The 10,218-nt window shown below is 48.3% G+C and overlaps 3 protein-coding genes across 3 annotated transcripts; 1 reads left to right on the forward strand and 2 right to left on the reverse strand.

Moving 5' to 3' along the window:
* Positions 1-828: 828 nt before the first annotated feature.
* Positions 829-3,328, forward strand: PC9H_004419 (uncharacterized protein; the record flags this gene model as incomplete). Its single annotated transcript, XM_036774003.1, has 6 exons — positions 829-1,030; positions 1,084-1,959; positions 2,016-2,160; positions 2,210-2,330; positions 2,380-3,142; positions 3,192-3,328. 6 exons carry the CDS (start codon positions 829-831, stop codon positions 3,326-3,328), a joined length of 2,244 nt encoding a protein of 747 aa, XP_036635476.1.
* A 1,549-nt stretch (positions 3,329-4,877) lies between these two features.
* Positions 4,878-5,965, reverse strand: PC9H_004420 (uncharacterized protein; the record flags this gene model as incomplete). Its single annotated transcript, XM_036774004.1, has 4 exons — positions 4,878-5,522; positions 5,579-5,749; positions 5,835-5,901; positions 5,958-5,965. The coding sequence occupies 4 exons, from the start codon at positions 5,963-5,965 to the stop codon at positions 4,878-4,880; spliced, it is 891 nt and encodes a 296-aa protein (XP_036635477.1).
* A 74-nt stretch (positions 5,966-6,039) lies between these two features.
* On the reverse strand, positions 6,040-6,419 carry PC9H_004421 (uncharacterized protein; the record flags this gene model as incomplete). The annotated part of the gene is made up of 2 exons (XM_036774005.1): positions 6,040-6,075; positions 6,132-6,419. The coding sequence occupies 2 exons, from the start codon at positions 6,417-6,419 to the stop codon at positions 6,040-6,042; spliced, it is 324 nt and encodes a 107-aa protein (XP_036635478.1).
* Between the last annotated feature and the right edge of the window lie 3,799 nt (positions 6,420-10,218).

Consider the following 10,218-nt stretch of genomic DNA (forward strand, 5'->3'; position numbering starts at 1 on the left):
TCTCACCGTCGGGCGAATTTGACGACGGTGGTGGCGTGTATGTATTACTTCGGGAACATGCACAATGGATTGGCGACCCTCTACCTGCATGCGATTTACAGCAGCTGCCGTGAAGGCGATGAGGATGGAGTAGGCTCGAGACCACAGTTGGAATGTTGGAGGATCGTCACCGCGATGAGAGCATGCGGAGGTAATAACCTTATGCAGATAGTACGTTCCTTCTCTGATACTCTCTGAGCCGAATTAAGCTCGCCTTCCTCGTTGCCACCTACAATCGCAGCGCGCCTCCGCGCCTCTCCCTTGGGACATGTCCGTGCTACCTCATCTTCAGGCCTCAGAGCCGCAACAGGGTTTTCGTTGCGACGCGCCATCGGAGAAACCCCCGGAGGATTGAAAAGAAGCTTCTGGGGCAGATGAGCCGCTATTGTGCAGTACCGTTCTGCCCACACGTCTCCACATATGTTGCGCCGGGGTGTGAGATGCTAATCGCAGACTCCCTTTGGTACGTCGTCTCGCCTCTTCTCTCCATCCCCCTCTGACAATCTTATATAATTGAATGTTCAGCATTAATGCAAGCGATTTTTTCTTTCCTTAGCGCGCGATGTGTCTCGCTCATCCCACATGATCATGAGGCCACTTTGCATAAATATTCCTTGCAAAAGAAGCACAGGGGGCTTTCCTGCTGTCCTGTTTCGGAAGGTAGTGTATTGCGAAACGGCGGAGATGGAATATTACGGTCATGTGTGTGGCAATATTCGAGTTCGACAATGGGGGCCACTTCGTTCTGACCTACCACTCACTTCGACATCTACCACTACTAGAAGAGCAATGTCGTTGAACTATCTGACCGAGGAGTACTTGGCACCTAACTCCGAATTTTGTCAGACTTTGCTGAACGTTCACGACGACCTCGAGACTCTTTCTGCCGACGCTGAGCTACTCGACCTTGCCCTGGAGATCCAGGACAGCACGAAAACTTGCTACGCGAAGGTCGAGCAACTCCTCAACTACATCAGTACAGAAATACATGGTAATTGCTTTTGTTCCTTTCCACCGCACCGCTAACCACTTTCGGCGTTGCAGAGAAGATTTGCACCACTTCGGAACGTCTTGTGTTTCGTACCAACAACAGGTACGCTCCACCGCATCACCCAAATGGAATAGAAACCGGCCGGCCAGACCTCATTTGCGTGCTCGCGAGTATCGCTGCAATGCTCGATCTCGACTCCCAGAAGCGGATCCCATGGCATGTTATCCTGTCCGCCATTGAGGAGAAGCAGGCCTCTGATTCGGACGACGGTGCAGGGCAGTGCGGCGCCTCCCTTGCATGCGGAAATCAGTCCCGCCCAGACTTGGTGGGGATGTACGGCCTTACCGTCTCGCCCTGCAGTTTCCAGCTTCAGTACAGCTGCCCTGCGGGGCTCGTCACATCGGAAGAATTCCATTGGAGCAAAGATATCATCGGCCTTGTGCTGTATGTCTACACGCTCTACTGTCCCCGCACCGACAAGCCGTCCAGAGACCCCTCCATAACCCTGGCTCCCACCGACGACATCTTTGGGCCGCCTACTTGGAATATCGATGTCGGTAACAAAATCTACAGGAATTGCCAAGTAACGTTCGCCGGACAGCCGTGGACGCGGATGACATGGGTCGTCAAGTCGGGCGGCGACGAGCCAAAAATTCCCATCGTGATCAAGGACACGTACCGTGACGCGCAGACTGGCTCCAAGGACGGCGACATGTACAAAATCCTTCATCGAGAAGGGAGCGTGCCTGGATTTGCCGCTGTCGAGCGCGAATATGAGGTCGAATACGCCCCTGGGTGCCCAATTACGGTCTGCATTAACGACTGCACAAGGATAAAGACTCGCTTGATCATGCAGACATACGGTCGGCCTCTCACAAAATGCAAGAACATCGTGGACTTCTTCAAAGGGATGTACGACATCCTTGAAGGTGAGTATCTTATTTCTCTTCTGTTTCTGCTCGCTGATGTTGAGTGCACCGTTTAGCCCATCGCTTCATGTTCTCGGAGCGCAAGTTGCTCCACCGGGATATCAGTCACGGAAACATCGTTGTCGACGCTCAAGATGCGACGGGCATAGTACCATTCACAGCCGAGAAGCGGCCAGTGTATATTAACGAAGTTTTGACAGGGTAAGTGGGCTAGCGGTGATAATGGCACGCACTCACATTGGGACCATAGCGAAGCAATGGCAGATCCGATGGCGCGACTAATCGACATGGACAACTGTGCCAACCTCGATCAAACCAACGATGCTGTGAAGGAAGAGGACATCGACAACAAACCATTGAGGGACCGTACTGTGAGTTCAATCATTTATACCTCGTCACTGCTTCTGACAGCCTCTGTAGGGAACACCAAGGTTTATTTCTCGGTCCGTCTCTTTTGGCAACGTCCTGAACAGCAGTGAGTTCAAATCCATGCCCGAAATAGAGGCAGACATCGTGGAGAAGTATCGTCTAGTGTACCACGACGACAGCTCCGACATGCGAAACTTCATTGACGAAAATAACACTACACATGGGGGCCACCTCTCGAAACAACTCCAGAAGGCGTATAGAGGAAACAATCTTCTCCGATCGGCCCATTTTGAACATCAGCCTCGCCACGACGCCGAGTCCGTCTATTGGTGCATTGTCGTGTTTGTTTTGCTTGCCAAGCCATTGAACAACGACGAGGACAACAACATCGAGGGACTTGATGACATTTGGCCGAGTATCGCGGATCATGAAGTTGGTACAAGCAACGACAAGAGGTCTAGTCTGATTCATAACGCCCAGTGGGAAACTTGGTTGCATGAAGATCTTTCCTTTATCGCCGACTTGATGGAAGACCTCACGGAACAAGTTCGCCCCGAATGGGGACTTCTCACCCCCGCACCAAAACCCCTTCACCTCCATGAGGCAATGCAGCGCTTGATCTTGAACAATGTTTATGCTTGGGAAATCGATCAAATCAATGTCGAACTGGACACTGACACTCCGCGACAGTACCCGATAGAGGAACGAAAGCAGATGGCACCCGGAAGACACTATCCCATCCACGGGCAGATTCTCAGCGCCAACGTGCGTAAACGGGCGAACTCAACGGAACGAGAGGAACGAGAATCGAAACGTACGTACTTCTCTATGCTTCTATGTTATTTTCTAACACTACGTATCAGGGCAACGTAGGATGGACACGAAGGCTCTACAGGGCTCCTGCTCGCCTTCTCCGGGGGTGCCCAACCTCAGCTTGCTTTCGAACCGTTCAGTCTTCTACTTTGGGATTCAACCTGTACAAAGACAGGCAGAACCATGAGTATTTCCTTGGAACCCATTACGATTCCCCACTATCATCTCTACTTTACTTTACAACTCATGTATTTTCTCTATATGTGCCTATCTCTGTTCAACCTTGTCGCTTTCATTGGTTGTACGCAGTCTGTCTAAGTGACGCGCCTGTTCGTGGATAATATATTCATTTACAGCGTGTTCGAGGTTTCTTGGGAATCGATCGAAATGTAACAATTTTTGAACATCTCAGATAATTGACCAGTTTGGAAAATTCCCTAAAGTAGATGTGTGACGAGTGACATAACAAACACAATTTCACCAGCGCTTATTGACCGTTGAGCTCTTGCCTCGCACCGTCGACATACAAGATGGGATTCCGCAAGATCAGCACGGACATCAAGGAGCGCGCACTTATCCTCGCAGAGCTTGGTTGGACACCGGAGGCCATTCAAGAAGCTTTGGGTGTTTCTAGTAGCAGTTTCTATCGCTGGAGGAAGGAGTTCAAAACTCGGGGGACCATCAATACGCTACCAACTGCTCGAGGACCTTCGCGTGCGCTCACCAGGCCAATACTCAATGCTGTTCTCCAGGAGCTTCAGAAGAATCCAGACTTATATTTGGACGAGATCATCCTTTGGCTGGCCTTGACTCACGATGTTGCGACCTCAAGAGCTACTTTATCCTCGAGTTTACATGATATGGGATACTCTAACAAACAGCTCCACAAGCTGGCAATTGAGTGTGACGAAGAATTGCGTAGCGAATGGCGGGATACAATCCATAGTGGACAGTTTGAACGAGATGGGTCGCAATTCATATTTATCGACGAAACAAGCAAGAACGAACGGACCTGGGCTCGAAAGTCTGGCTGGGCTCCGGTTGGGCAGCGCGCTGAGCTCCATGATGTGTTTGTTCGTGGAGACCGATACTCTCTTGTTGCTGCCATATCCACGAACGGGTATATCGCTGCCCATGCGGTCCCTGGTTCATTGGACTCAATGCAATTCTACGAGTTCATCCAGGAGCAAGTAGTGAGTCTTACTATTTACTACATGATGAAAGCCTTCAACGTGAATATGAGCAGCTTCCGTCCATGAATCCCTTTCCGGATGTCAACTCTGTCCTTGTCATGGATAACTGCCGCATCCACCACAACAAAGCACTTGCTGATCTTGTTGCCGCAGCCAGTATGGGAATACTATAGATCCTGAATTATGCTTATGTGGTTACAGGGTGCATAATCCTATATCTACCGCCATATAGTCCTGATCTGAATCCGATCAAAGAGTCATTCAGCACTTGTGCATGTATTTATTTACGTTGCTATCTGTATGCTCATCTGGAGATGAAGTGAAAGCATATCTCCGCCACCACGCTCACATCCTTCATGTATTGGATGATCCTATCACAACATTATTGGAAGCTTGTGCTTGTATCACTCCTGAAATGTGCATCAATTGGTTTTGTCATGCGGGGTATATTTTCTAGAGTACAGCATGATTCTACGTAGACAGTCTGTCTCAACCAGTCTGTATAGCATAACAAAGAGAGAGAGAAGAATTGAAATTTCTGTGCTACTTAGCCCATTTGCCGTTCATTGCATCTTCAAGGAACTGAGTATGATGGTCCAGAATGAGATGCTGTTGAAGTATACCAAGCCCTGTACTTTGCCATTCAGTCGGAGATAATTGCTCAATATGCCGAAGTCCAGGAACGTAACCAAGAGAGGCGAGGGCATGCTTCTGAGTATCTGGTATGTCGTATCGTGCGCAGAAATCATCCAGGGAGATCTTGAGTCCAAGCGCCTTTTTACCTGGAGAGGAGTCCATTGAGCGATGTTGTTTCATTGGAATCGGAGCAAGAACGTTTGGTGGGAAACTCGAATGAAGTTCCGGCTGATATCCATACGGATTGAATGGAGGGTAGAATGGCGGCATCAGGGGCATTGGGGGCACTGGTGGCATCGGTCCAGAATGATACTGCCATGGAAGCGGGTATGAGTACATTTGTGATGGAGGCAACATGGGCATAGTTGGTGGTGGCAGCGAGGGCGGTAGTTGAACCTGAGTCTCAGCAGGTGTCAGTGCGGTAGGGGTAGCAGCAGCAGATCCAGGAGTAGTGAGCGAGGTTTGCTTTCGAGGCTTGATGCACTTGTCGGCTGCAAAGAAAACAGAGTTTGGCGGCTGAGTCAACGTGACGCCAGGATCGCTTCCAATTTCCTGAGAACAGTTAGCCATAAAGTTTAGTGGTAGTGAGAGCGAGGCCATGCACGCACCAGCGTATTCGCCCATACCTGAAGGCAAAGGTCGCTGAGGTTCCAGTATAAGTCACTGCCAGCGACATTCTTCGTGTAAATTCTTGCGTTGGGAAACAGAGGGGAGTTATCCCGTGGGTACATCTCTAACAATTGCTGCATATATGCCCCAGATTTCTTCTGAATTGCCGCCTGTGATGGGATGAGTAATAGCTAGCAAGACAGCACAGACAGCATACAATCATTCCCTTTGCACTTGTGTCCTGCTCGGGCTCACTTGCCGCATCTCCACCATGATAATCAAATGGTTCTTGACCCTCGGGTTCGTGATTGGCTGACCATCCCTATAAGGACAAGGTATAAATGCGCTCAAACTGGGGTTGGTAGCCAGACTACTCACGAAATCATCCCGTAGAGGAGTAGGAAGGCTAACGCACACCATGAAGTCTTTCTTTCGAGCACGAAGTGATATTCGCATGGCTTCATAGCCTGCCTCGTTGGATAATGGCTTGTCGGGACTGGATTTTGGTGTTTTGTAACGCCATTTGAGTTCCTGCATGGGCAGTTTGCTCACCCGACAGCGTGCGGTGGTGGCAATGTGATCCTGAAACTCGCGAAAGTTTTCACTCGGGGGGTTTGTTGTGATGAATGGACCAAGTTGCATGATACGGCTGCTATTGCTCTTGCGTGCACCCCCCCGGCCTTTCGTCACGGTGTTCACTGCTGTTTGAATGTTGACATAGAATGTCACCTTCTGGTCAGAGGCCCTCTTGACACGCTTTCGCGGTGGGGATACATCCTTCTCGTGCCTGTCCTCCTCAGTCTCCTCCTCAGTCTCTTCATCTGCTGTTTCCTCATTCATCAGTGACACCGCAGTGGAGTCTCAAGCCTTTTCCGCCTCCAAGCGAGCTATACGTTCGGCTACCTCCTTGCGAGCACGTTTGCGAATAGAGGCATCAGATTCTTTCCGTTGTCGCTGGTAATTTGGGTGAGAAGCACGTCAGCGAGGCTTCGGAGTTGGGGGACTTTTGTAAACACTATCCCTGGTGTTTTTCGAGGCTGCAGCAGGTGGATTGGGCCCTCTGTTACGCCATCTTGCCATGTCTATCAAGCATTCCTCAGTAAGCAAAGTTGAACATCACTTGGGAAATAAAGACATACAAGGAGCTGCCCTAGCCTTATAGTGTTGAGCAAGCATCTGTCCATCAACCCTAACGGGGAGGACGAGCGTGCGCTGAGTGAAAGACTAGTGTCTACTCACTGGTTATAAAACTAGTACTACTTGTAGCTAGGTAGTCTTGATGCACACACTTAGGTAAGTTCTCTGGTAGAGCACTTGGTAGATTGTAGACGGATACAGGCTCCTTATATACTACTATCTACCTAAGATATAAATAGATGCGCAGTCAATACCTAGTCAGTATGAGTCGGTATGAGTCGGTATGACTCACGTCATTAGTAAGATACTTCTATGAAGTTCTACTGCGGACTGCGTGTCTGACTCATGTCCTGATGGTCATGGTCATGTGGAGGTGCATGCACAACACTCCCCCTCGCTAAGATGTTCCTCTGAACTTTGAAGCGGATTGTGTGGAATCAAAGAATTTGATTCCGAGCATGGACCTGAATAGCTCGAACTTTTGATAACCAAGATTTTTGGTAAACATATCTGCAGGATTTTCTGCACCATTGATGAAAAATAGTTGAACGTCATTGGCTTCAACGCGATCACGAATGTAATGATAGCGGATATCAATATGTTTAGTTCGTCTATCAGACACAGGGTTTGATGCAATGAAAATTGCACCCTGGTTATCAGCGTAGATAGGTATACGACTGATGTCCATTCCAATCTCTTTAAAGAGATTCTTTATCCACATGATTTGTCGACAAGTGTCAGACAATGCCATATATTCGGCCTCAGTGGATGATAGCGCAGTGGTTTTCTGAGCATGTGATTGCCAAGAAATAATACCACCGGCTAATTGGGCAAAGTACCCAGTCGTGGATCGTGGACTAGACCAGTCCGAATCTGTGTACGCAAGTAATCCTTCTTGCTCATCCTCAAAGCAAAGGGAGTAATTTGGAGTCCCTGCGAGGTAGCACAAAATGTAAAATGCCTTTTCAAGGTGATCCTTGGATGGATTGGCACTTTGCTGGGATAACTTAATTACTGCATAGGAAATATCGGGGCGAGTTCCTAGCATGATGTACAACAGAGATCCGATGACCTGTTGGAACTTTGATCGAAGCGCGGGGTCCACAGTTCCCTTGTAGGGTTGCAGTTTGTATCCCATGGGAAGTGAAGTCCGGGCGGTCTTGCCGTTCGAGAGATTAAATCTCCTGAGAACTTTTTGCAAGTAGGCTTCTTGATCTATGTAGATCTTGGAGCCCTTCCTCAGAATTCGCATTCGAAGGAATTCTTTGGCTTCGCCAAGATCACGACATTCCCATCGCTTCATAAACGCGGCTTTTAGTTTTAACACAAGCTGCCGGTTAGAGCCACAAAATAGTGCATCATCAACATAGACGATTGCGATTACAATCAAGCCTTTGTGATGGTAAATGAATACGCCACTATCAGTGGATGCACGTTTGAATCCAAGTTCTTCCATTGACTTGGAGAGTTCTTTCCACCAGGAAAGAGCTGCTTGTTTGAGTCCATAGAGGGCACACCATAGGCGGAGGACATAGTCTTCTTTGCCCGGGACTCTGAAGCCTTCCGGCTGTTCCATGTATAGCTCCTCATCGAGTTTCCCATACAGAAAGGCAGTTTTTACGTCTAAGCCTTCTATATGCCATTTTTCAAGCACAGAGAGTGCAAGAAGCATGCGGAATGTCTCGTATCGAACAACTGGTGAGAAGATTTCATTGAAATCAATTCCCTCTCGTTGTGAGAAGCCTTTGGCAACAAGCCTAGCTTTCTTGCGGCCATCTGACTTAATGTCAAAGACCCATCGGCATTTGATAGCCTTACGACCCTTAGGGAGTCGTGCCAGACTGAAAACCTGACGCTCACGGAGCGATTTGAGCTCTTCATGGCAAGCATCAATCCATGGTTTTCGTTGATCAGGCGGTAAACGCATGATATCATGGTATGTCCATTCCCGGACGTTATCGGGTTTGGGATCTGAACTGTTTGTCATCAGGTTTGACGCAGATCCATTCTCTGTCTCAGAATCTTCGACCGCTTTAGAAAGCAGGAAATTCATCAGACTTACTCCCCCTTTCTGAGTAATGCGGATTAAATTCGCATCAGAACCAGACATATCCCAGTCTTTATCGACATTGGGATCGGACGGAGGGTATTCCTCTTTAGGGATGCTACTGGTAGGTTCTTGGTTGCGAGGAGCTCGGGTTCTCCTGCGTGACGTACTAGTGGGCAACCGGGAGCTACCTGGTTCATCGTCCCCAACTTGTCGTCGCCAAGTCCTATCCCTATTGATGTCTCTTTGTATTTCCGATGGTAGACGTGTGTCTCCCGGATCGTTATACACATTGTCTGGTTTGTTATGATTCCTCTTCAACCTGTGAGGATTGCGTCGTGGCAAATTTCTAAATTCCTCATTGTCCTCACGCCTCGGATTGAAGTTCATTCTTTCCGGGTCTATTGGAGGTCCCGCAGGTGAAGGGGAGCGATCTCGAGGTTGATCATCCTCTGGACCGTCTTGATTAGGGGAAGGAGAATGGGGGGGATTGTGACGAAGATGGTCATTATTGTTATCATCATCGTCATCGGGTTCCGTTGGAGGTGATCCTCCACCACCCGTAGGTCCATTACCATGGTCTGGTTGATCGTCATCATCACTATGATGGTCACCGTGTGTGTAATCTTTAGGCTTATTAGCCGTAGGACACTTCGGTAATAGATCTTCATCCCAAATTGCTTTGGTACTATGAAAGATACTATTATTGTGGATACGCATAAATTTGTATCCTTTGATGCCTTCCGTAAAGCCAATGAATATCATTAATTCGGCTTTCGGGTGTAATTTGTTATTTCTAACTGCATCAGGTAGGTATACATATGCGCCACATCCGAGAACTCGGAGATGAGTTACGTCAGGAGCTTTCTTATACAGAGTTTCAAATGGAGTTTTCCATTTTAGTCTCCGTATAGGTGTGCGGTTATAGATATGTACCGCATACTCGACTGAGAATTCCCACCAGGAATTGGGTAAGCAAGCATGGTGACACATTGCTTCAGCCTTATCCATGATGGTGTGATTGAATCGCTCAGCACGCCCGTTTTGTTGTGGTGTGTGGGCGACTGATTGTCGAGTGAGAATTCCATTACTCGCGAGCAATTCATCGAATTCTTTAGATTTATATTCTCCCCCTGCATCGGACATCCAAGTTTTAATGGTAGTACCGTGTTGGGTTTTCACCATGGCGATAAAATCACGAGCTGCTTTTACAGCTTTGGATTTGTGCTTTAATAAGCGAATCCAGCCATGTGAGGAGAAGTCATCAAAGAATGAGATATAGTACTTATATTGATGGTACGATATCACAGGAAATTCTTTGAGGTCCGAATGGATTTTCTCAAAGGGTTCCTGGGCTCTTGATTCTGATTGTGGAAACGTGTCTGCAGGCATTTTGCCTTTGGCGCAGCCATCACAAGGTTTCTCACGTTCAGGGAATTTCAACTCTGGGAAATT

Source organism: Pleurotus ostreatus, assembly GCF_014466165.1.
Source record: "Pleurotus ostreatus strain PC9 chromosome Unknown scaffold_2, whole genome shotgun sequence".
NCBI lineage: Eukaryota > Fungi > Basidiomycota > Agaricomycetes > Agaricales > Pleurotaceae > Pleurotus > Pleurotus ostreatus.